This window comes from Chinchilla lanigera, unplaced genomic scaffold (genome assembly GCF_000276665.1).
Source record: "Chinchilla lanigera isolate Chin_1 unplaced genomic scaffold, ChiLan1.0 scaffold00038, whole genome shotgun sequence".
Lineage (NCBI taxonomy): Eukaryota > Metazoa > Chordata > Mammalia > Rodentia > Chinchillidae > Chinchilla > Chinchilla lanigera.
Genome location: NW_004955439.1, coordinates 1,773,295 through 1,799,018, shown reverse-complemented (window position 1 = coordinate 1,799,018; position 25,724 = coordinate 1,773,295). Strand labels below are relative to the sequence as shown.

At 42.7% G+C, this 25,724-nt stretch overlaps 1 protein-coding gene and 1 pseudogene across 2 annotated transcripts; both read right to left on the bottom strand.

The window, feature by feature from the left end:
- Window positions 1-220: 220 nt before the first annotated feature.
- LOC102004858 lies at window positions 221-4,599 on the bottom strand (annotated as a pseudogene).
- Window positions 4,600-4,693: 94 nt separating this feature from the next.
- Aldh8a1 (aldehyde dehydrogenase 8 family, member A1) lies at window positions 4,694-25,135 on the bottom strand. Of its 2 annotated transcripts, XM_013517432.1 has the most exons (8): window positions 24,907-25,135; window positions 21,527-21,674; window positions 19,992-20,147; window positions 19,691-19,840; window positions 17,008-17,157; window positions 11,535-11,791; window positions 7,768-7,929; window positions 4,694-5,877 (listed from the first exon to the last, which is right to left on the bottom strand). In XM_013517432.1, the coding sequence occupies exons 1-8, from the start codon at window positions 25,042-25,044 to the stop codon at window positions 5,425-5,427; spliced, it is 1,614 nt and encodes a 537-aa protein (XP_013372886.1). In that variant the 5' UTR covers window positions 25,045-25,135; the 3' UTR covers window positions 4,694-5,424. The 2 variants fall into 2 exon arrangements, with proteins under 2 accessions (XP_013372886.1, XP_005390557.1); XM_005390500.1 differs by lacking the exon at window positions 19,691-19,840.
- Between the last annotated feature and the right edge of the window lie 589 nt (window positions 25,136-25,724).

Sequence of the window (25,724 nt, the reverse complement as noted above, 5' to 3'; positions counted from 1 at the left end):
AGTTTTGTATGTCTATATCTGTTTTCATGAGAAACTACATTGAACATATCAATATGTAATACAACAAGCATTGTTAATTCCCTACCACTCTGTTTGTAACTCTGTACTGTCTGTACTGATCCTTTGCTATTTTGTAAAATGTTGTCTGTCTGTTAGTATTTTCCTCCTTTTATTTCTAAAATTTAAAAAAATGAATATAAATAAGCAGCTCCATGGACATTTCCAGTTAAACATTCATACAAATACATATTCACCTTTTTCTTTACACAGCAGTAACACATACATACATGACATGAAAATTCTGGCAGAAAAAATCAGAGCTATTAACAATATTCTCACATATCAAAAACAGTGTGGAATATGTTTTAACAAAAATATTCATTTAACAAAAACATTTCACAAAAACATTTACGAATGTAAACCCCTGATTTAATTCCATGATTTTATCATGCCAGAAGCATTGTTGGTTCTAATTTTTTAAAAGCAAGAAAATATTGGTATCATAACACATTGGCTTATTAATAATTAAGGCATTTTGTAAACACAATATCTTAGTGTGTACAAAATTTTAATATTGATTATTTACTATGATGTTTTAAACTTTGAAAGTCTTTTCAACATAGGAAAATAGCTGCACACATTTAGGTATTTTTTTATATAAAACACCCCAAAACATCCATGATTGGTCTCTGTGATTCCTAGTAATAAGTCTTGTCTTCTTTTTTCACATAGTATAACTTATATTCTAATACAGGACTACATTAAGACCCAGTAGTTCTTAAACAATGTTACTAAATAACCATAAGCCCGAAATGCAGCAAAGGCAAACAATCTTCATAATACACTTTCACCTCATTAAAGTTGAAGCTGCTCCTTTTGGATATTTTTCCACTTCGATGTGAAGTAGATTGTTAGAATTTCATTAGTGGTTTCATTATGTGGACTTTTAAAAGAAAAGAATGTTTTGATTTCTCCCACAGTTCAAAGTTGGAAATCATATGGTCCAGCATTGCTTTTAAATAACCAAATGTTCTTTAGTAGATGAATCTCTCAAAGCAACTGCAATAAATAAGCATCTACATCCTTAGCTATATTACCAGTATAGCCTGGAACCAAAGTAAGATGGTTTTCTCCCACAATTTACTTAATTGTTGTTTTAAAATCTGAATATTTATATCATTTATAATTTCTGTTTTGGATGACAGTGGATGACCACTACCTTTTTATTACTGCTGAAAGCCAGTTTAAACCAACTATTACATATTCTTCAAATTTGCTTTTAAGTAATGACTTTACTAGAGGCAATAAATCTACACAGCAGCCAAGTGAGATATACTGTTTTTCTTCCTGTAAACTATTGGTGAGCACAGGAAAGCAATCTACCACAACACCAAGGTCTTCTATTCTTGCCAAATAAGCTACAAGTTCACTTATACTTCTCTTTCTCCAGAAAGTTAAAGCTACATTCAATCTCAAACTCCTGCTGAACAAAACTTGCACCACTGTTTCACGGTCCTGAGAAACCTCAGAAAAACCCACTGTATTTTGATGACGGGCTTTCTGTCTGGAGTTGGCCATGTACGGCCGACTGTCATGGGGAAATTGTTCAGGCAAGCGGCCTGCACAAGCCAGCTCATTTTCTTTATTTGCTATGTCACAGCCTCCACTTCTAGGGCACTGTTTTTTTCTGTAACAGGAATTTGGAAACGGATGATGAACTTTCTTTCTGCGATAGATCACCTTATGTAGTAAGTCTGGGCTTTTCACAGCTTGTCCATCTGTTCTATTTATGTAAGCAGCCAACTGTTTTGGAGATTTCTTAACCTCCTTCATGTTGTTATTAGTGAGATTAGATATCCTTTTTCTAGGAAGATCAGTGGAATGATCCTCAATATTATTACTAAAGTTCCATTTTTTAACATTGTGGTTTTCAGATGCCATAATCTCTTTAACTACCGGCACCTCATCATACGGTGCCACCTCAGCCCAGCTCAGGAGCCGAGGAGCAGTGCCTGGCAGCCAAGAATGCCCCCCGACTCCCGGGCCGGGCCCCACTCTCAGCCATTGAAACGCAGCGGCGCTCCCGTATTCTTTTTTATTCTCCTGTTTTTTTCTGTTTTCCCATGTCTTATTAGTGATATGTTAATAACTTTCTAGATCTGTCCTCCATCTCACCATCTGAGATCTGGTTTCCTTTCCTGTCACTACGTTCTGATCTTCCGTCTTAAGTTCATCTCCCAGATCACTAATTTGGTTTTCAGCTATATGAATGATTTGATTCTATTAATTTTTTAAAATTTACCTGAGAAATCAGTGTTTAATTTCTCAGGACCTCTTTCACGTTCTCTGCTTCTTCCATTTTCGTAGTAGCCTCTTCTTATTTATGAGTACACTATTCTTTCAACTCCCTCTGAGATAATTCAATCCTAATGTCTCTCTCTCTCCCTCCCTCTCTCTCTCCCTCTCTCTCTGTCTCTTTTTTTTTTCAGTACCGAACACAGGGCTGCACACATGTTAGGCAACTGCTCTATCAAGAAACAATGTCCCCAGCCCCTTTTCTTGTTTTAAGACACAATCTTGCAATGACTTTTTCTGTCCTCAAACATGCAGTCCTCCTGCGTCAGCCTCCCAAGTCACTGGGATGAAATCCCTTTCTTCTGCTGATTGTTTTCAGTCGGTTATTCTTTCACACATGTTGGTATTTCTCCTTTACAGATATTTGATAGATCTTGGTTTATTGATAATCACTCTTAGTAAAGAGTGTACTAGTTCATTAGTATAGGTAGTTGGCAAAGTGACTGTTTTGCTGCTTGGAAGAACAGTTTCCCTGTGAGTCATCATGGTACTAACTCCACAGTTTCTGTGTGAGGAGCTCAGGGACAAGTTTCTCTTTAGGCTGCATGGATGGTTTAGCTTGTATCCTCATTAACTACCCAAGTAAGGAGAACTCTACAACAGAAGATGAGATTCTATGTGCAGAGTTGTCCCTCTGTCTCCATGGGTTCCACATCCCTGAATCCAACCAACTCTAGATGGAAAATAATTCTGAATATAGACCTGAGCAATATAATACAGCAACTATCTATGGAGCATTTACACTGCAATAGTAAGTATTATAAGTAGATTTTAATCATATTTAGTCTACTGGATGTGTGCATGTATGTACAAATGCTATATCATTTTATAAAAGGGACTTGAGCATCCTTTGACTCTGGAATCTGCAGGTGGGAGAGTGACAGATGCCTTGGAATCAATCCCCATGGATCCAGGGGATCACTATATTTTACCCCTCAGTGAAGCAGCCTTTCCCTTCCTCCTCCCCTGAGTTGCATAGAAGTTCCAGAGCTATCTCAGGCTTTGTTTGCACCAACCACGTTAGTCTTACCCAGGAAGATGTCCTAGTCAAGTCCTTCCTTTGTCACTAGCAGAGAGCAAATGTTATAGCCAGCTGCTCCTGAGACCTGAGAGGTGAGAAAGAGGTACCTGAGCCAGAAATTTCAGTGTCTCCTAATTCCTCAACACTCCAAGTGCAAGTCAGGCCTAACCTCAAACCTACTGAAGCGCCCCCCTTGTGACCCAGCACATCAAGTCTAAGAAGCACAGCTTGTCAACAATTTTCATCCTTTTCCCTGCAGTGCATGTTCTTTATCTTTGATGCCTCCAAGATTGGGTCTTCTGGGGAAGAGATTCTGCCCCAGGTACTCCTCAATGTCCATCAGGATGACCTACTTTCCTTTCTTGGTATGCAAATATCTCTGACATGGGAAATAATAAATACCTCTCTTAGAAACAAAAGCTTTCAAATATAATCATGTCCCTGGGGAACACTCCCTCTGATTGTTCTGTCATCATTTCTGGATGCAGCTTGGCAACCCCATAACCACAGATGAACTGTTCCAGCAGATTTCTGTCACATTTAAGTAGAGCAGAAGGATGCCCCCCCAACCCGCTGCTGTGAGGACCTAGGGAAGTATGAGGTGGCCGGGGAAGAGTAAAGTTTGGAATCTGACCTCACCCACTTCGGTGGACTGGAACACACTAGGAAAGATTGGAGTACAAGGCCAAGACATAATAGGCAAAGGTGACAATGACTGGCTGCTGGGGTGCATTAGAGCACAGTAATAACAAAGGAGACAGGTGAGTTGAAAGCTGGGACCGTTGTAATCTAACACCATCACTTGACATTAAAGAGGCTGGCTGACAATTCTCAACATTTGTGAACAGCCAACATCTGAAATCCTAAGCAAAATTATAACATTTATTCTTCCCACTACCACACACTCAGAGCTCCAGGCAGACCTCATTCCACTCTTCTGTGTGCCAGACACTGCACTGAGTTGAGATTTTCAGAGAGGAGTAACATGGGGAGAAGAAAAGCAGGAGACTTGGAGGAGGAATGGAGCACCATGTGTGCCCTAAATCGTAAGTGCTTTGTTGCTTCTGTAGCACAGCCCAAGACCGATGTGAGGTTGTCAGAGATCGTGAGTATTAGGGTCTGATGCTCAAATCCCGTCTCTTCTCCATACCATTTGTATGACTCTGAATATGCTACTTAACCTTCATAAACCTCAGATCATTTGGCAAGCCAGAAAAAAGCATTAGTTACACCTTTACTGGTAAAAAGTCCATACTTATAAGAGGACAAGGATAAGGAGAAATAATAGACAAATGAAGAACATATATGCCATACTTGTTACTAAAATTACTTAACATTTATTACTTCCTTTAGGATTAGTAAATGGTAAGTCTATTAGATACTTACAATAAGAATTAGAATTGATTAAAATTAATGGTACAAGTGAATGAAACTATTTTCACTTTGTGTTCCAAATTTCTTCCATCCGAAAGTATAGTCGTTGCTTTATTTTTTATATATTTAGCATGATCAATAACATAAGTCCCCTTTAACAAATTCCATAGACAATCATTATCCCTCTGCATAATGAGGTACATACAACTAATTATCAATTAACCATACTAGCAGCTACTGGAGCAGACGTTCATCTCAACATCCTCTTCAAAGGAAGAAATTGAATGGCAAATTGCTTCTACTCAGTTTTGTAGATTTTTTTAACTCTGTATTTGCAAATGACTATATCGGGTTATAAGGGATTCCCAAGAATGCAGTCAAGATGATGGAGAAAATACTCTGAAGATATAACATGGGAGGAGACTGGTGATGGTTTGGCTTCTTTGTTGTACCATTCTATTCAGAGGTCTTTTCTGCTCTGAGACAACACAGAAAATAGACCACATCTCTTCACTAGCTGGTGAGAAACACCACCTACTGAGGATAAACGCGAGATGACTTCCTGCAGGGTGCAGACAGGGCTGGCCTGTAAGGTGGTATTTCCATTTGCCACATTGGACAGCTGATTCTCTGCTGCTGGGCGTTGGCTGGAGTAGGTTCTCCATGGACAATGGTTAGTGTTTGACGGTGATGGTCTTGATTTCTGTGAAGAAGTCATGAGAGTCCTTGGCACCTTCTCTTCCTATCCCTGAGCTCTTCATGCCTCCAAAAGGCAGGTTCAGCTCCCTGATGAGCCAGCAGTTGGTCCAGACCAAACCTGACTGCAGCTTCTTGGCCACCCGGTGGACACGGCCCACATTGCTTGACCACACCGTAGCTGCCAGCCCATACTTAACGCTGTTGGCCCTTCTAATCACTTCCTCTTCAGTATCGAAGGAGACAACACACGTCACAGGGCCAAATATCTCTTCCTGCATGCAGCAGGACTCATCCTTAATGTCCGTTATCACTGTGGGAAGCATGAAGTAGCCTTCCTGATTCCTGAGGGGAAGGCTCAACTTATCTACTCCCTCTCCACACAGAATATGGGCCCCTTCAGCATGAGCTCTCTTGATGTAACTTCTGACCTGGGCAGGTAAAAATCATAATTAGTGGCCTTTTATCCTTTGGCTTCATAAAAATCAGCATAAAAAAAGAAAGTCAATACTCTCTATTCAGCCAAAGCAGGTTATCTTTTTTCTTTTTTTTGTTGGGGGGAGTCCTGGGGATTGAACCCAAGCCCTTACCTAAGATAAATCTCCAGCCCTTTTTCACTTTTTATTTTGAAATAGAGTCTCATAAGTTTGCTAAATTGTCCAGGCTGGGGTTGAATTTATAATCCTCCTGCCTCAGCCTCCCAGAAATCCATGGTTATCTAACTACTTGGCTGTTCAGAGGTGTTGCAAGCATCATTTAGGCGTTCAGCCCTGGTGCATAGGAGAGGGAAGTAATTTATTTAATGTCTAGGTACTAGGCATCCAGGTGTTTTTCATATGTTCTCAATTCCCCCAAAACTCTATCAGCTATTTTTATCTCTTGCTATTCCCTATTTGCTGAGGAAATAACTGAGAGACAGAAAGTATTTAGAGTTCATATAGTTAATGAAGAGTAAAGCTAAGTTCATGCTCTATTCTGTAGTTAAATATACAAAAAGATATTCTCTTTGGGGTGAAGATGAAGAATTGTGTCCATTGTGGAAAGTTCTAGGTAATGACGTACAAGATTTAGTTAAAGACTGAGCTTCTAGAACAAAGAATTTCTAATTTCTAGCACCATTACTCATATTACTCAGAAAATATACCTGGAGGTAATATTATATTATATTATATATCATATATATGGAGAGAGAGAGAGAGAGAGAGAGAGAGAGAGAGAGCGCTACCTGTGACTGTGTAATAACCCAGTGACTCAGAGATAATGATGGATGACTTTTCTTGAAGCAACTGAATGTTGTTTCTGTGTTTATTTTTCCTTTCAGAAGCTGAATGCTGAGTCATGCTAGCAGGAGAGATGGCCAGGACTTACCTATGCACTTTAGACCCAATTCCAGGTAATTTAAGCCAAGGACCAAAAAGAATTCAAGGAAAATGGGTACAATAAGTTTAGGACAAATAGCATAACTGGATTACACAGCATAGTGTAGACTCAATCACTCTCCCAACTAATATTAATCACCCACCATAGTCCAGGTGCTTTTCTCAGATCTAAGGACACTGTGGGAAGTAAACTTGACCATGGAGCTTACATTCTAGTCCAGGGAAGCTGTCGGTGGGGGTTACAGTAAGCAATATTGTTTTATGTAAGATGTTGTTAAGATGATGGAGAAAAGACATTAAAGCGATAGGGGAAGGGCCAGGGATATAGCTCAGTGGTATAAGCACCTGTCTGGCAAGCACAAGGTCCTGAGTTTGATTCCTCATATATATAAAAAAAAAAAAAGAAGAAGTAGAGGGAGTCCTAGAGTGTGCAGTTTTCAATAGAAAGGGCTAGAAAGCCCTCATTTTGAAGGTGGCATTTGATTTAAGAAAAGGGAGGAAGGAGCTGGGTATTTAGCTCAGTGGCATAAGCACCTGCCTGGCAAGTGCAAGCTCCTGAGTTCAAATCCTGGTACAAAAAAAAAGAAGAAGAAAAAGAAGAGGGAGGAGAAAACCAAACAAATATCTAAAGGAATTTCCTACTGCTCTTGATCTACACTGATCTTGTTATGACCTCCATGTTTTGAAATTTCGCTACTCTACAGGTGACATTGCAAACTGACTTATTCCCAGTTATTCACCGCAGGTGGATGCTGTGTTAACCGGAGCCCCATCTGCATAGTCATACCTAAGACGTGTAGACTCCATCCAGGAGCAATTTCCCACAGTTCACAGTTTTGAAAATCAATTACACTATGTCAAGGCCTGATATGTGCTCCGCTTGTGCCGACCTTCTCCTTGAATAAGAACTGTCTGTAACTTTCACAGCAGAGATTTACTTACTTTCTCTAAATGTGCTTTACTTATCAGGGCACCCATGCAGGCTGATGGGTCAGAAGGGACCCCGACTTTCCACGTTCTGGTAGCTTCTACAAATCTTTTTAAAAATTCACTGTAGATGCTCTTCTGCACAAAGATCCTGCTGGTACAGAGGCAGATTTCACCCTATCAAGAATGAGGACAGTGACAAGACTGGAGGACATTCTCCTTCATGGACAGATTCCACTGAGTATTGCCACATATCAGGCACTGGTCTACTGGTCTAGACAATGGGAACCTGGGATAAAGGAGACCAAGTCCCCACCATGTGGGACATCCAATCCTGTAGAAAGACTGAAAAACACACAAGTAACACTGGAAATGTAACTTTGGGTAGTCATCAAAGAAATAAAAGAAAATCAGGCAAGCCTAAGGAATACAAACTGATGGGCTTGGGGACAGTTACTTTACTAAAGGGAGACATTGAGGCACTTGCAAAGAGGGGACATTTCAATGGACTCGATAGGAACAGCTGGGTGGGCAAAGATCTAGAAGAGGAAATTCTCAGCAGTACATGAAGACGGCTGCAGGAAGAGGGAGGGATGTGGTTTGTGTCAGGCTGTCCCCTCAAAGTCTCAGGCAGTCATGGGGTGGGCTTCTAGAGTTTATGATTAATCCATGGCCTGATGCTGGGATTATGGGTGTGAGTGCTACCCTAACCTGGGGTAGTAGCTTGCATACAATACAAGGGAGGGAAAGAGACTTGCTTTCCTCCCTTTTTGTTCTTGCTGCTTTTGCTGTCTTCCATAGCCATGAGCTGTTGCCCTCTGCCATGTGCCATTCTGCCGTGGAGCCAGCTGATTATGAATTGAAACCTTCACAAACAGTGAGCTAAATAAATCTTTCTTTCCTTAATTTTGGGCATTGGGTATTTTGTCTCAGCAATGACAGAAAAATAAACAAGACAGAAAATTTGGTACCAGGAGTTGGGAGGGGGGGCAGGTGAGTGGGGCTAAGGATGGGAGCAGAGGCAGGAACAGGATGTATGTGGTAGGACTTGAGGTCAGGAGGCCAGCACGGCAACATCATGTACTCTTACAGGCTCATAGGGGCTCACGTTTTATCCTCAGCATCATGGAGAGGTAATGGAAAGTTCTAAACAACAGAGTGAGATCATCAGATTTACAGTTTTAAATGACCATTTCAGCAGCTGTGTGGAAAATAGAATGGGGGAAGAAATGAGAGTGGGAACAGAGTGGAGAGTTAAGAGAATATTCTAAAAGTGCAGATAAGAGGCAGTAGTTTGCACCAGGGAGGCACCAATGGAGATGGACAGAAGTGATGGAGATCTGCTGAGTTCAAGGTTCTCACAGGGGATGGGACTCCAAAGGCGTGGGAGATTGGCACAGATGTACTGGAAAAATAATAGGTTTCAGGATAAATCTTACCTACAGGATCTGTTGATGGATATGAGGTAAAGAGAAGGCAAGACTGAGGAAAAGTCCTAGGTTCAGGGCCTATACTACACAGCCAATGATAATGAGGTGGAGAAAGAATCCAGATAGCAGGGAGGGGAGACAGAGAGAAACTGGGAGTTCTGCTAGGGATGTGTTAAGTTCAGATGCCCAACAAACATCCAAGCAGAGATGCTGAATGTTCAGGAGTGAGGTCCTGCATAATTCAGAGTGAGAAACAGTCCTAAGTGCTATTTCATTATAGCACATAATGGTTTGCAAAACCACATCCTAGATATTTCGAGGCTTAATGTATGTATGACAAGTACATAAATGCATAAATAACTACTTTCATCACCTTTATATTTGGTCTTCACAACAGCCCAAGGAAACAGAATGTTTCTAATTATCTTGGTATTTGCACAAAGGTTCATTGTTCAAATTGAACAGTTAGTGTTCTGAAATAATAATTCTTTCTGCCACCAGGATTACTGTCAGAACCATCTGCATATCTGGCGTGGAAAACAGCCAAGCACCTGACAGGTCCATTGGCACAAATACCTTGTGCTCTATGGAGTAAAAGGGCATGAGAAAGAGACCTGAGGCCTCTACCAAGTTTCCCACTACTCAGTGCCAGGAAAGCACAGGCAGCACAGAGAACCCCTGGACAGTGATTCTGGAGGATGAGAAAAGACAGTGTCAGTCTCTGAGTCTCTGCTATATTACAGGCACTGTGTAGGGCGCTTTCTCCACAATACCTCTGTAGTGGGTTATAGTCTCAGTTTACAGATGAGAGGAAGTTTTGAGATAATACATGGCTCCCGGGTGAGCGGAGATGCTTTCCAACAGTCAGTTACATGCAATTAAGAAAGAAGTGTGACCTGTGCCCTCCGTGGAACTCATCACTCAGCTAGGTAAAGCAGTCAAGCTGTGTTATTTATTTTACCTAAAATCCATTTGTTGTTTGGGTTGCCATGTCCCTTTTCCCACTGAATTTGAGTTTCCCCAAAGGTTCTCTGCACAAACACCACTTTCTGCCCCATTCTGGGAAAACAGCCTGCCCTGCTCAGCATTCGTTTACTTTACCGCAGAGCTCCTCTCACATCCTCCTCTCATCTTAATCCTAATTCTCAGTCCCAATCTTGTCTTGAAGCTGTCAAAATACTTGGTTTAGTCATTCACTTCATAGTTGCTTATTTCAATAATCAAACCAGATATATCATGAGATGGCATTGTCTGTTGGTCCAAAACCCCTCTACATTTCTAGCCAACTTTTTTAGAAGTTACAGTAAGAGGAATCACTACTAATAATGATGATATTAAAAATCACTATTATAATTATCATTAAAAAACTGAAAGTAGCATTTTTCATGATAGCCACAAAATCCTGTTGGAAAGGTTATGATTGATCAAATGAGTGAAAGGGTTACAATGCACCAAGTGAAGAATATAGATGCAGAAGGTTACATGATATCCAGTGGTACCTGGGCTAGGAAAATACTGATCTACCTCATTCCACTCCTCCTTGCTCCTACGGAAATTCTAGCTCTTTCGTATAAGCCTTTGTTCTCTACTGAAATAAAAATATCCTTTGGAGCAAACCCTTCAGTATATACACATGCCTGTTAGACCCTAGCACTATTCTAGACCCTGATGCTAAAATTACTGCACAAAGGTAGGCACTGCACTCCCTTCAGGAAGCTGTTGTCTAGCTAAACTGGTCTGGTGTTCTTAACACTTTTGGACAACATGACCTTGAAGAATCTGACAAAATTACCAGAACCCACATGACTCCTGGCTGAGAAACCCACTCTCGAAAGTCAGAGACCATGGTAATTCTGTGTGAGTGTGTTTGGGATGGTTTTGGAGGAAGAGTAAGTCCACCTGGAATGGGACACTTGGGCAGCAATAGGAGACAGGAAGACTGTATGAATTAGGAAATGTAAGCCAAGTATGGGGGCATGCGCCTGTAATCTCAGCACTCAGGGGACTGAGGAAGAGGATCACTGTGAGATCAAGGCCAGGCTGAACTGCATAGCGAGGCACTGTCTCAAAAGACTCAAACAAATAAAAAAGAAAGGGAGAAGCTTAGTGCAGAAAAATGAATCATTGTGCCCATGGCAGGACCTGACAAAAGGTATGTGACTCAAGAAAAGGAGATTCAAGAACAGAAATTGTGACTCCACAAGGCCACTGATTGATGCTGGAATAATAAAATCTATTGATCCTCCTTGACAAACATATCTGGATTGACCTGCTCACTGCTGTGCTTTGAACTTTGAGAAAAGAGATGCATGTTGGTGGGCCCCTGGAGATCAGAGCACGCAGAGGACATACCTGGTTGGCAAAGCTGGACCTGACGGTTGTTGGAACACACTCCTCCAGGTTAGCATCCTCAAAGATGATGGCAGGATTCTTGCCCCCCAGCTCTAGGGAGAGCTTCTTGCAGTGGGGAGCACTCACGTGTGTGATCCGTTCAGCGGTCGGCTGGCTCCCAGTGAAGGAGATCAAGGGCACCTCTGGGTGGGACACCAAGGCTTCACCTGCCCTGGGTCCTGTTCCAAATACAATATTGATGACACCCGGTGGAACACCTGGTTGGGAAACAGGATACTTCAGGTCATGTGGAGACTTCCTTTGCAAGTCCAGTAGCTCTCATGGAAGGAATACTTGATGGGTTTTTAAACAGATGGAGCTTTTACAGAGACCTCCAGTTTAATAGCAAAGCAAGGATGAGAGTCACCTCTGCCTATTGAACCCACTAGGTAGGACTTCTCTAGGTGCTTTGCCCTGAAAGAGTCACGGGAGGGCACATTCTACCTAATTAACTTTACAACACTGACTAAGCTTCAGGGACTGAGAATTCGAGAGATTCTCCAAGCAGCTCAAGCCCAGTGGAAAAGCAGCGCCCTCCTCCAACTTGCAGCTAGGAACTGTGGTGCAGGATGGAAATGTTAAGTAGGGGTGTGTGTGTATCTGCAGGGATGCAAATTGGTCCTTTGGCCCAGGGGAGCAGGGGAAGGCTCCCCAGGGAAGGTGAGTTCTGAGCTGGAGGTTCTGGACCTCATAATTGCAGACAACACCATTGCATTCTAAAACCAACTTATAAGGACCAAGAACACCCCAAGATATGTGTCCCAGTCCTGTCTATCACCAAACCCTATTGTCCTAAATCTCTGTGTAGGTATTGACATGTTTTCTGGATTGACTTCTTCATAGCTGCTCACCACTAGAAATTAACCTAGCTAAGAACACAAACAGAACCTGTTTCCTGCCTTAGCTTGTCACATAAGAACTAACCAGTACATGGTTATATTTACTGGGTGCTTAGTGGAGCTGCTAGAGTGATAACTGATTAACCGTCCTCTGCCTTATCCACAGAGCCACATTCTGCTATTTCATTTACCTGAACTCACTCATAGTCTGAAAATGTTAATATTTACCTTGATTATTTTAGGAAAGAAAAACCACAATTGCATAATGTTTATTACAGTATATTGTTCTAACTGTTCAGTTCTATTAGTAGTTATTATTGTTAATCTCTCACTGTACCTCATTCATAAATTAAATTTTTTATGGATATATATGTATAGGGGAAGCCATAATATAGAGAAGGCCCAACGCTATCTGCAGTTTTGAGTATCCACAAAGAGTCCTGGAATACACCCCCCTGACTGATGAAGGGGGACTATTGCACCATTTTGAAGCCTCACAAGAATTTGAAAAAGTACTTGGTTTTATCCCCACTTTATTAGTGAGAAACTTGAGGCAAAGTAAGGTTGAATTACAACCGATAAGCAGAAAACCTGGTCAGAGTAGGAAAACAAATAATTGTTAAGTAAATGGAGGGGTAAATAGATACTTCGTTCCAGCATCCAAATTAGAAAGAGTAAGTGAATCTCAGAAGCTTCAAGTGTTCAGAAAACTCACTTGTGCAATCACGTTGCACCTCGGACGTTCTTAGGAAGGTTTGTCTGGAGGTAGCTAGACGTATTCCATTTGCTCGGGTGACCGAAATCCTCAGAGTAAAAGACTTATGCACTCTACTATCATAAACTTTGACCGAAACAGAACCGGTCTGTTCAGCATCGGGTTTCTGAGGACAGATATTGCTATTGCTGTGGTCAGGTAACCGAGGTGTCTGACAGCCTACCTCTTTGTATCAATGAGTCAGCCTCCCCAGAATCAATGGATGTCTGTAAGATATAAACTTACTTGTTCGTGATTGTGAAAGATAAAAGAAAAAAAAAAGAGAGAAGAAGGAGGGAGGGGAGGTGGGAAAGCTTTGGAAAGCCTCCTGATCTTCTTCCCTTGCCCAGGTTGGACATTCTCCCCTCATTAGAAACACTCTCTTGGATTCAAAGCACCTCAAGAATCCGCCCTTAAAGTATAAATAACGAATTCACATTGGTGACCCCCCATCACCCAGGATGCCCTCGCAGAGGGCCGTGGCCTGAGCCCGATCACCTTGAGCGGTCCGTGGAGGCCCCAGCCCTAGGGAGACAGGTGGGAAGATTCAGGGCCGTGACTGTGTCTGGCAGAGACGCGCTTCTAACAGTCCCAGCTCCTGACTCTGCATGAGCATTTTTTAAGCCTAGCTTAGGTCAGCCCTGGATCTTAGTGACCAGAGCGCGCCTGCACCATGTGGAAGCCCCTGGTCCCGCGTGGGGGCAAGAAAGAGTCTAGAAGGAGAGCCCCTGATAGGAAGGAAACAAAATGAGCTTCCCCATTTCTTGGGTGGGATGTGGCTTCTCCACCAAATAGCAGACAAGCATGGGTGCGGATGAGGGCTTGCGGGTGGGAGACCCTTTACAAATTCTGAAGGCAAAACTGGGTTGAGCCACTTCTAATGCTTACGGCAGCATTTTAACAGAGGATGAGAAAAAAAATGCAGAAGTACCACAGGAAAATGAGCTCTTTCCAGCAGGCCGGTTGCATTCTACATGCAGTATTAACATTCTGATTACGTTTCCTTGGGGTCTGATGTTAATATGTTCCGAGGTGTGTGCTGTTCCTGATTTCGCAGTAACCCTTCTGCCATTTGATCCATGCATTAATGAAGTTTTTGTGCAGCTATCTGTTCTCTAACCCTTAAAAGTTCTGATTATATGAGAAGGGAAGCAGTTTAATTGGCAAACAGAAATTCAGCAAAATTCAGGTGGCTAACAGACATGTTAGGAACCCCAGGCACAAAAACTAACAAAGACCCTCAAATGCTAGAGCTGCTTGCGGGGAAGCAGAACGGATTTTAAATTGAAACAGAGCAGTAAAATAAAATGAATGGAAAAGGCCAAAAACCGCAGCTGATGGCCTAAGAGTGATGGCAAAAGTTTAGCATCCCCAAGAAGAAAATAAAATATTCTAGGGTTCCTGAAGAGATATTTGCTGAGTACTTCTTACATGATTGTAGTTCAAAGGATAAGCTGGGCATGGTGGTATGTGCCTGTAATCCCAGTGCTCGGGAGGCTGAGGCAAGAGGATCGTTGCGAGTCCAAGGTCAGCCTTGAGCTACAAAGTGAGCTCAAGGCCAGCTTGAACTGCATAGTGAGATCCAGTCTCAAAAAAAAACAAAGTTCCAAGGAAGGTCATCAATCAGGGTACATGTACTTCAGAACTAGAGGTAGAGGACATGGCTTTTTAAACATGCAAAATGCATTAGCAGCCCATTTTCACTTTTCCCTCTGACCCTCTTGAAAGTTCCTGTTGTAAAGTAGGATTTCATACACATCCCCACCCCTCCCATCCCAGTCCTGGTGGAGAAACCAAGAGCTTCAGAGGGGTTCAGTTTGATCAGAATTATGCTTACACTGTTTGTCAGGAGGGGAACGTTTGGCAAAGCCAGCCTGGGGGGGACGGAAGAAAAGGGTTGCTTTGGTAAAACGGGCCTACAAGCTCACAGGAAATGAGGTCAGTGCTATGCAAATGATGGAAATGGAATGCTCTCACGCAGACCAGGTTCTGAAATGAACGCTCCTCTGCTCTGTCTCTGCTTTCTGTTTCCGAGGCAAGCAGCCTCCTGTGCCATGTTCTCTGCCCTCACGTGCTGCCTCGCCACTGGGCCAGAAGCAATGGAGCCAGCTAAGCAAAACTGAGCAATAATAAATGTTTCCTCTTTTTAGGTTGGTTGCTCTCAGGTGTTCGTTACCTGACTCATGGAGAGCTGACTAGCCCGGCTCCAATCCTGTCCTCATCTGGAAACCTGCAGTGACCAAGCCAGGAAGGAAAGTCTTGTATACGCACACACCCGACACTCAATTTTTCAAAGAAAGGGATTAGAACATGGTACCTCTTGTAAGGGAGGGCTGACACATTCCGAACACGGCACGTTTAATCATATACTTGCCCAGAGGCCTAAGGCGTCATGGACATCATCCCAAACACCTGGGCTAGGAGGCCTCATTGCTCTGTGGGAAACTAGGGTCATGAGGCCAATGCCTTTTCCTAAACAGGCTCAGTTGTAACCTATCCCCTAAAGCCTAAAGACCTGGCTAAACTTCCCTAGCGTGTGTGGTTTTGCTTTGATAGCAAGATATCCAGAAAATAAACAGAGATGGGCTCCTGCCCACTGCCCATTTTGTGGCTATAGGAGAATGCAGAAGAACCTTCTTTGTGTGCTGAAAGGCAGTAAGGACAGCAGCCGCTGACACGTCCAGACAGATAGTAAGACTGTCCCCACCACCCAGACACTGCCCCCACTCCGAGGTTTTCTGGGGAGGTGAGCTGAGGGACCCACAGCTCAGGCTGTTATCACAGGCTTCCTGCCTGTAATCTCCAAACACTAGTGCAGACTCAGGCTGTGCTTGTACAAGTCACCAACCAAACCCCAATTACTAAACTCGTAGCCTTGAATTAGTAAACTTCTGGTAGAAAGAGGACAAGGGGCAAATGTGATATGCTGGTAAGAAGCCAACCCCCTGCTTCTGAGGAGTGGTCTCATGTGCAGAGGACTGGGATATGTATATTCAAATCCCCTGAAAATGGCTATGTCTACCAAAGATTGGACGGCTCTACAAACCACAGGGGCACCTAGCTATATCTGATTTTCATTATAATTAACCTGTGGCTCAAACCTAAGATTTAAATTAGCTGCCATGGGCTGATGCCTCCAAATCTGTCAGCAAAAATGTGTCAGTCAGCTTTCCTGTTGCTGGGACAAATACATGATACCCTCAACTTAAGGGAGGGGAGGCTCACTGTGGCTTTGGGGTTCAGAGGTTTAGTCCATGGTCAGTTGGCTGATGGCAGAAGAGTGTGGTGAAGCAAAGCTGCTCAATTCATGGCAGCCTGGTAGCAGAATGCTGTGGAAAATTGCCAGGGAGAGAGAGAGACCTTGCACAGGCAGCCCCCAGTGACTCACCTCTGCCTGGGCCCTGCCTCGTACCGCACTGACTGGGCCCTGATCTGCCTAGGAACACTGATGGAGTAAGTATAGCCCCCACTCGCTATGATCCACTCATTTCACCAGTGACTTCTTAATCTAGTCAATTTAATATTAATTTACAAAACAAACCTTTCCTCACAATAACTTTGTCATCTGGGGTATTTGTTACAATAATGGAAAGCTGGCTTATACAAGCCTGTAATATTGCCATGCACCACACACTGCAGCCACTCTGCGGCAGTACCATTCTGCTTTGAATAGAAGCAGCACTATGAGACAATCCCGTGTGAAGATGAAGTGGATTTTTCAGGAAAGCTCAAGGAGACAAAATCCAAAGATCTCACTGGAATTGATTTTGCTGCTAAGTAGAAGATTTCTATATAACTTTGCTCCAACTCTACACCTCCTCCACCCCAAGCACCTAATTACCTGCTTTATCCAGGAGCTTGCACAACATCCACGCGGTCACTGAAGTCAGCTCGCTGGGCTTGGCTATCACAGTATTCCCGGCAGCGATGGCTGGAGCTATCTTCCAGGTCAGCAAGTAGAGGGGCAGGTTCCAAGGGCTGATCAGCCCAGCTAAAGGATCAGAACAGAGGCACTGCCATGGTGACAGGCTCCTCAGAGGTCAGACAGGGTTACTAAAGCAGAACTCCTGCAAGAAATCTAATTGCCCTTGAAGTCCCAAACTTGGCTTAGTTGTTGCTGACCTTGAGGACATCTTCCTAAAATATGTGATGATACTTTCTAAAACAGTAAGATCAATACAATTTTTTATTCTTTTAAAAAGGAAAAAAATAAAAATAAAACAGTTTCAAAACAGGTTGTTGGAGAGCTACAATAATGAATACCTTGCTACTGTCTTCATAGTAGTTATTCAGAGTACAAGTCATAGGCATGATATCCTGTCCAAACAATATTAGTACAAGCCTTTCTTTCCAATGAACTAAGAGAAACTAGCTGTATAACTATCGTAACTACCTTGTGTATGCATATGTTTTTCCTTTTCCCATCTTTCCTTTCCCTTTTCCCCCATCACAGTTTGTCTTTTCTTTTGAACAGTTTCTTCCCGTTTCCTAATATCCATTGTACATTTTGGATCCTATTTACTCATTCAGTTTCTCACACTAATGAGACAGTACAATGTTTACACAGATGGGTCTGATTTATTTCACTTATAAGTATGGTATCGAGTTGCATCCATTTGCCTATACAAGTTTCTAGTTTATCCTTCTTTATGGCTCCATTATATAAAAAACACATCTTTTTTATGCATTTCTTGGCTGATGGGCTTTTGAGTTGCTTCCAAGATTTAGCTACCACAAATTGTGCTGCTATAAATATGGGTGCACATATATCACAATTGTATGATGTTTTTAATTCTTCTGGGAAGATATTCAAAAGGAGAATAGCTGGGTGGAATGGGACTTCTAATTCTAGTTTTTAAAGGAATCTCCACACTGATTTCCACAGTGGTTGCACCAGTCTACACTCCCACCAACAGTGGAGAAAGGTTCCTTTTTCTCAAAACCCCATCCAGCATTTGTTATCAATTGATTTTTTGATAATAGCCATTCTTTCTGGGGTGAGATAGAATCTTAGGGTTGCTTTAATTTGCATCTCTCAAATGACCAATAATGTTGAACATTTTTTTATGTATTTATTTACCATTTGTATGTCTTCATCTGGGAAGTATGTATGCATCTCAGATGCTCATTTTTGGATTGGGTCTTTGTATTTGGGGGGCGGGTCTGATATTTTTCAGTTCTTTATATGTTCTAGATAGAAGTCCTTTGTCTGAGGGACAACTGGCTACAATTATTTCCCACTCTGTAGGTTGCCTTTTCACTCTGTTGGTGATTTCTTTTGCTATGCAAAAGCTTTTTAATAAGATGAGATCCCACTTGTTGATTGTTTGTAATATTTCCCTTGCAGTCTGGGTTTTGTTCTTGAAGTCTCTGCCTACCCGTATGTCTTCAAGATTTTTACCTATTTTCTCTTGCAGTAAATTTAGGTTTCCTATTTTCATATTTAGATCTTGGCTCAATACAAGTTACCATTTCTTCATGGTTCATGATTATAAGCACAAATAATGGCAATATAAGTTCCAAGGTGAAAAGGGTGTCACCAATGAATCACTAAACAGTTCCATTTTGAGATGTACAAATTAATATTTTTAAATATTCCTTCCTCATTACTAAGTGGAGCAGCTGCCATTTCTTCTAACAAGTTTCTCCACCTCTGCTTCTCAAGTGTTGTGGATTAAGACATAGATCTCAAGCTTTATAGAATTTTTTATGACACTAGAGCAAAGCAATTCCTCCTGGTCCTGGTGCGAGCCCTAGTATCAGTAAAGTCAATGAACTTTATGGAATAAGGCATGACGTACAACTTAGCTATATGTAAGTTTTTCAAATAAAAATTCTCTGTGGATTCTCACCTGCATCCTGACCAGATAGACTTGTTAGATAAGTAATATACTTAACATGTAGAGTGTGTCTCCATGCAATACTCTGAACGTGCAGTTTTCCAACCACAACACACACAAATATGAAAACTACATTATGAATAAGGAAGTGGATTCTCCTTATTTTACTCTCTGCCCTTAAACTTGTGTTAAGAAAGTAAATGTATATTTTATATTATTAAATTTCCCTCTGGGTAAGAATATTTTTGTAGCCAAGTATGCTCACATAATTCTTAGGAGGAGGCTAAATCTTTCCATAATGCCTTGAAAATGTTATTTCTGAAGAGTTCAAAGAATCAAAACAGTAAATTGTCTCGTATTCTTTCCTTTTACATTCATCATAATAATAATGTAACTCGTGAAATACGCATTCTTCTGCGGGGAAACAGCGCCATCTAGTGGATATATGTGGTCATAGCCGTCATCTATGTGTTCCTTCAAAGGTCAAGGGGCAAAGAATTGAAGAAGTAGATAATTCTCACTCTAGGCTTATTTAACGTATACCTGGCACTAAGTGCCCTGTACTCATTAATTAATTAAATTTATATATATTATTAAAATATACATAAAAGTAAAATTAAATTATTACCCCAACTTTTCAGAATGGGCACAGAAGACACAGAAGTTAAGCTGTGAATTCCTCACCAATTCCAGAGTCTAAAGCACTGGTTTTTCCGGTTTTTTTTTTCTTTTTGTTAGTTATAGGTAGTAATCGTTTTGAAGTCCTGGGATCTGAATCTATTCTTGGCATCATTCTTTTCTCTGTAATTTTCCAAGGTAAGTTTCCAGATATAACTGAGGAATTTAAACAAGAAAGAAAGTAAACTAGAAGCAGATTTTTGAGGCCAGCAGACTTCCCTGCGTCTGTTCCTTGAGACAATTCTACAGAATTCTCTAGCGCCTCGAGGCATAGCCATGATGTGGGCGCTCCGCGGCCAGCACCTACCGATCCCCACGGGAGTCCGCACCGTGTAGTGCAGGCAGCCCAGGTGGTCCATCTGCGTGCACTCTGTCGTGTGGTGCAGGACGGAGGAAGCAAAGAACCGGAAGTTGTGTACAGCCCGGGGGATGTCGACGGTTCTCGCCATCGTTAAGGTTTTCCCTGTAGGAAATAAACAACACAAAGCCCTGCGGTACGGTGCGGGTGGAGCCGTGGAAACCCTCTGTCTGTCTGCTGTCTCCCCACCTCCATCCCTACCTAGCTCACTTTGGTCTAGCCTCAGTTTCTTCCAGTGTGGGGAGACATCCTTTGACCACACAGAGCTGACCATGGTTGGATAAAACTATAAGATATTTAGGTTCGGAGTTATAAAACGAGGTAGAGGGGGCTAACTTGACTCAGATCCTCTTTGCTTTGCAGAATGAACGCGTTCTAGCTCTCACTGTGAGCGTGTCAGATGCTACCACTTCACACACACAAGCTCTTGCCACTCAAAACCACCAGGCTTTGTAAGAGCTGTGAAAGGGTTGAAGAGACGGTTGTTGACACAGTGGTGCTTGCACACCACGTAGAAGCGCGTGAGGCATATGACGTGCTCTCCTGACACGTGGTGGAGCCGTCAGAAGGCTGGCAGGGGCACTGGGCACATGGCGCTGTGTGCCACCTGCTCCTCTGCCGCATGCCCAGGCCCATCCTGGGTCCCGGAAGGAAGGGAAGGATGAGCATGAGCTTACCTGCTTGCTGCTCGGTGCCCTGCAGAAATAGGGCGAGACTGCAACCAGAAACAGCAGCGGCAGAAGCGCTTTCTTGCCAGGGGCTTAGCCTGAGGCTGTCTCCTAGCTTTAGGTTGGTTCATCGCATGCGTAAGGCTCTGAAAGCTCTTTGCTTTCCCTAACAGATCCTGCAAAGATTTACCCACGTTTACCCCCCTCACCCTTTGAAGGACTGAAATTACTGGGAGACTGCGTTGGAAGTAAACTAGTGACTGATACATTAGAAAACTTTCTAAATAACTTGACTGTCACTATTCTTCTAGTTAGCTTGGCTTTGAGATCCGCTGCTCAGTGTAGGTGGAAGCTTGCTGATCTGCCCTGGCGCACTCCTTCCCCAGACCCAAGCCCGTAGCCGTGCATCTTGGCTGCTGCTTCCATCAAATGATGTGTATGTCCCAGCCCTTTGACTTTGGGTTCAGCCATATGATTGCACTTTGAATGGGGCAGGAGCATGCCAGCTGCAAGCCTCAGCCTTGTGAGGCCTTGGTGTTTGTACCTTCACCCCTGCCATGGCTATGAGAAGCACACCTGAGGGCTGGCCTGGTGTCCTAGGAGAGATAGGAATAAGCACCCGTATCCTGAGTCTCACGCATTACACTTAGAAGGCGAGAGATCATCTGGCAAACAGGAAGGAGGGTGGCAGTGACCAGTACCTGCGTCACACATGTCTGTATTCATGGCCTGTAGTAAGAGACACCTGCACTCAAACCTCAGCTCTGCTACAACAAGCATGGAAGACAGACAAGTCCTGTCAGAGGTGGCTCACACCTTGGTCTTTAGATTCTGCCTGCGCCAGTTCCTCCAGGGACTGCTCCAGCAAGTCAGCCACCCGGCTCAGCACCTGCGCGCGCTCCTGTGGGCTCCGGGATGACCAGCCAGGAAAGGCCTCTCTGGCGGCCTGGACGGCAGCTTCGATCTTCAGGGGAAAGTAGGAGAAGATCACCACCAAGCTGCTGCTCCTGAGAGGCTCGAGGAAGAGTAACTCCACAAGTCCCCTTTTTTTTCTTGCCTAATATTAATTATTCAACACTTCTCAATTCTGAGCTACCTTGAGTACTCGAGACTTGAGTGTTTATGTGAATCCAGAGATACCAGAAAAACAGAGAAAAAGCGTCTACTTCCACCAAACTCTCTAGAATGAATATTGTGTGGAGAAGAAGCTTGGTCTAGAGGTACAGAATCTCTCACACTCCTAGGCCAGCTCCAACATTTTATGAAGGCTAAAGTTTTGTGTGGAATCACATCTCTTGATGTGCACTTACTTAGATTCATTCTATTATCAACTAAATTTTATAGCTAAGAGAATATGACTAAGTATGCAAAGCATTTCATGTAACCCCTTTTAAAATCTGTACCTCAAGTATTTTATGCCCATTTTACAGGTGAGGAAACTGAGGAACAGAAAGTTCGGGTAACTTGCCAGTGTCTACACAGATACTAAATGGCAGAATCAAGATTCATATCCAGTTCTTTGTGGCATCCAAGACCACAATCTAACGTACTATGGTATAATCACCAGGCCTGTCCCCTGCCAATGGAGGGGGTCTCTGCTGGAGGAGGGTGGACCTGGGGTTGAACAAAAGCCTGGGGATCTAGTTTTGGGGCTACATCTAAAAGAAAACATGTGACAATGTATGTGTGGAACCGACTTATGACCAAAATGAATCTTTGAGTGTTTTTCTGCCTTTCTCCTTTTTCAGGCAGTGTCTGTGCTATCCCTTCTGCAGAGATGACAAATCCATAGCCCATGTCTTCTCCTGTCCTTTCTCTCACATGCATGAGGACTACTGATAATCACATACAGCTATCTTCTGCCTCTGGGCCCCAGCTCAGCCCCAAAATCCTATTCCAGGGGCTCCAGGCAGCCATGAGCAGCTTTCTTGCGTCACATGACCTGACCGTCAGCTCCTGACCCTAAGCCACCCACTCACTGAAACCCGATCTACACCTGACCTTTGTTTCCAAAAGGAACAAACTCACTTTCAGCTGTGCCGACATAAGGGGGAGGTTAAAGTTAGGGCCCCATGAAGGGCCGCAGAGGCAGAGCACTTGACCAAATGTGCAAGACCCTTAGTTCATCCCTGGCATGGAAAAAAAAAAAGATTTGAGAGCTGATAATTTTATCTCAAAGACTGAATGTCTACCGTGGACCTGCAGACGGGATGAGGAGAGGTGGCCCTTGCTCTCCACCTCAAGTCGCAGTGTGGGGAAGTCCACAAAAACCACACAAAGCTTAATTCCTGCAGTAGTGAATGTAAGACTCTGATCGTTAGCTGTGCAAGTCCGCTCAGACGCCCTAAGTTGTCTCGCTTCACGTGTGTTGTGCGCACAACACAGAACACATATCAGTCTACTCCTTGCAATCATATTACCGCACACCGATACTTACAAAGTGTGTACTGTACACTAAGCACTAAATACTCTGTGTTAGTGCGTTTAACCTCAGAATCCTGGGAAGTAGGTAGCATTAATATTCCCATTTCATAACTGGGGAGACAGAGAGAGGCATGAAGAACTTGAGCTCTAAATCAAGGCCACAGACCCCAGCTGGTGGAGATGGTCTTTGAGACCAAGCAGTCTAACTCCAGTATGCTATGGAAGTGATGCTATCATCCAAAGGGCTGTAGCAAAGTGCATGCCTGCGTGCGTGCATGCGTGCATGCGTGCGTGCGTGCGTGCATGTGTGCGTGCGTGCGTGCATGTGTGTACATGTATGGGTGTGCCCACTGACCTAAGCATCAGAGTTAGAAGCATTAGCACAGTGTGCTCTGCCAAAGAAGAACGACAAGCCTCTACTTTCTAGGTTGCTAGAAATTCTCGGTTAAATTCTAGGTTGCCCACTCTCGGTTAAAGAGCTTGGTGAATGCGAGGCACATAACTGCAGCAAAATAAGTGGAAGGGACCGGTAGCAGTGCCAGAAGCATGTTCCACGAGTGACTGAGAATTTAGCATGTGTTTTTCTGCTTATCATTTTCTTCAATCTAAAAAATATGGGGTCTATGGCATCAGATGGGATAACTGTGAATTGGATTTCTGAGAAGTAAAAATTATTTTATTACCGCAAGAATAAGTGCTATTTTCTACTTTATTCTATTCTCTAAAAAGATCAGACATCAGCTGCACAAAATATTCCACCTGAAAGAAAAAGAAAGTATTTCACCTGAATTTGGCATAGTTGTCCTTTTTAACTTCACCTGGGAAAACGCTGGGAGACAAGGGGAGAGGAAGAGACAAGGCTAGATTTCTCACGTTACAGTTTAACCAGTGAATTAGCCAATATTTGTGGACATTAATCCACAAGTCTAAAGGTTTTTTAATGCAAAACAGACTTGAAACTTTAACAAGTGGAGAAAAACAACTGAGTTCTTAAAAGAAAATAACTTTGCATATAACCTCTGTTGCTACATGAAGGCTACAGAATTGTTTTAAACAGTCTAGTTCTTTGTGCCGTAAAAGAATAAATTATAACCCAGTAAGCATTAGATGGCTATGCATCTGTCAGTGGCATTTACCACCCCATACATGTTTACATTCTCAGCTTAATAACTGATAACTAATCAAACATGTCTCCGATATTTTATAAAATTCCCCAATTAAAATTAGTTCTTCATGACTAAAAAAAAAGAAAGCATAATGCATGTGACTTTAAGCACTCTGAGTGAAAAAAAGTTAAATGTAAGTGAAAAATTATACAAGAATTTGATTTTTAGTTTCATCATTGAAATGATTGATTTTGATATACTAGGTATTTTGAAGAGATGAGGAGTTATTAGAGAAGGATCACCTGCACATTTTTTAGAAATCCATGGATCTAGTGGCAAATTTAGGTGACACTTGGTCAATAAAATGATCCACTTAATGATTGTGATAATTCTTACAAATAATACTTCATACCATACTCCTATTAGAGTCTGAAACTTACCCAAAAAAGCCCTCCACATACAACTGTGTGTTAGTTTGGCTAGGAAAATGACTTGCTTCTGAATACAGTGATATCCTTATGAGATAAACCTTCTTAGAATCTTCTTCCCACTAGCATGAAACAATTCTACTTTCCTCAAACCCCTTTTGCTTTTAGAAAGTCAAATTATCCAAAGTTTACCAACATATTGAATACATTTTAGTCTTCCCCAAGAGAATACACTCACCTCTTCCTTCCCACTATTCGGCACCTTGCAATACACTTCCCCTGTGGATGGATCGTAGGAATCTATATATGAGTTACAGGGTATAAATTTCCCACCTATGAAGTTCTCCAGCATCAAAAGTTCGACGGGTGCAGCCATAGTAAGGAAAATTCTGCCTTTCCCCTTCACAGTTGCTCCCTGGTGCTGGTCCCGCGACTTTGCCCCTATTCCTGAGTGAGTCTCTTTTCCAGCCCCAGCGTCCTCATGTGCCAATCAGTGAAAGTGGGAGGAGCCTGACAGACTGTCCAGCCTTCAGAGCTCTCACGCATTTCACAGACTTCCAGGACATGATGAGAAATGGACAATGTTCAACTGACATCAACTTCCAGGTTCATAGCCCTTTAAAGTCATCAAAAGGCACCTCTATGATTTCACTGCGTTCACACAGAAAACTGTCCATTACTCAAACGTTAAGTGCCACAATACGAAGAAAGTGCTATTCATGAATTTATGCACTTGTTCCACACGATGATCCTCTAGGAAGTGCATATGGTTACTTCATGTCTTTTGTAGAAGAAACAGCCTCAGAGAGGTTAGATATTTTGTTTTGTTTTGTTCTGTTTTTTTGTCTTTTTGAGACAGGGTCTCGCTGTGCAGTTCAGGCTAGTCTTGAATTCACTTTGTAGCCCAGGCTGGCCTCAAACTCAAAACGATCCTCCTGCCTCAGCCTCAAGAGTGCTGGGATTACAGAGGTGCGCCACCACGTCCGGCTAATTAGATAACATGTTCAAGTTCGGTTAGCAAGGGATAAACTTTAGTCCTTCAGTCTTCAAGTTGCA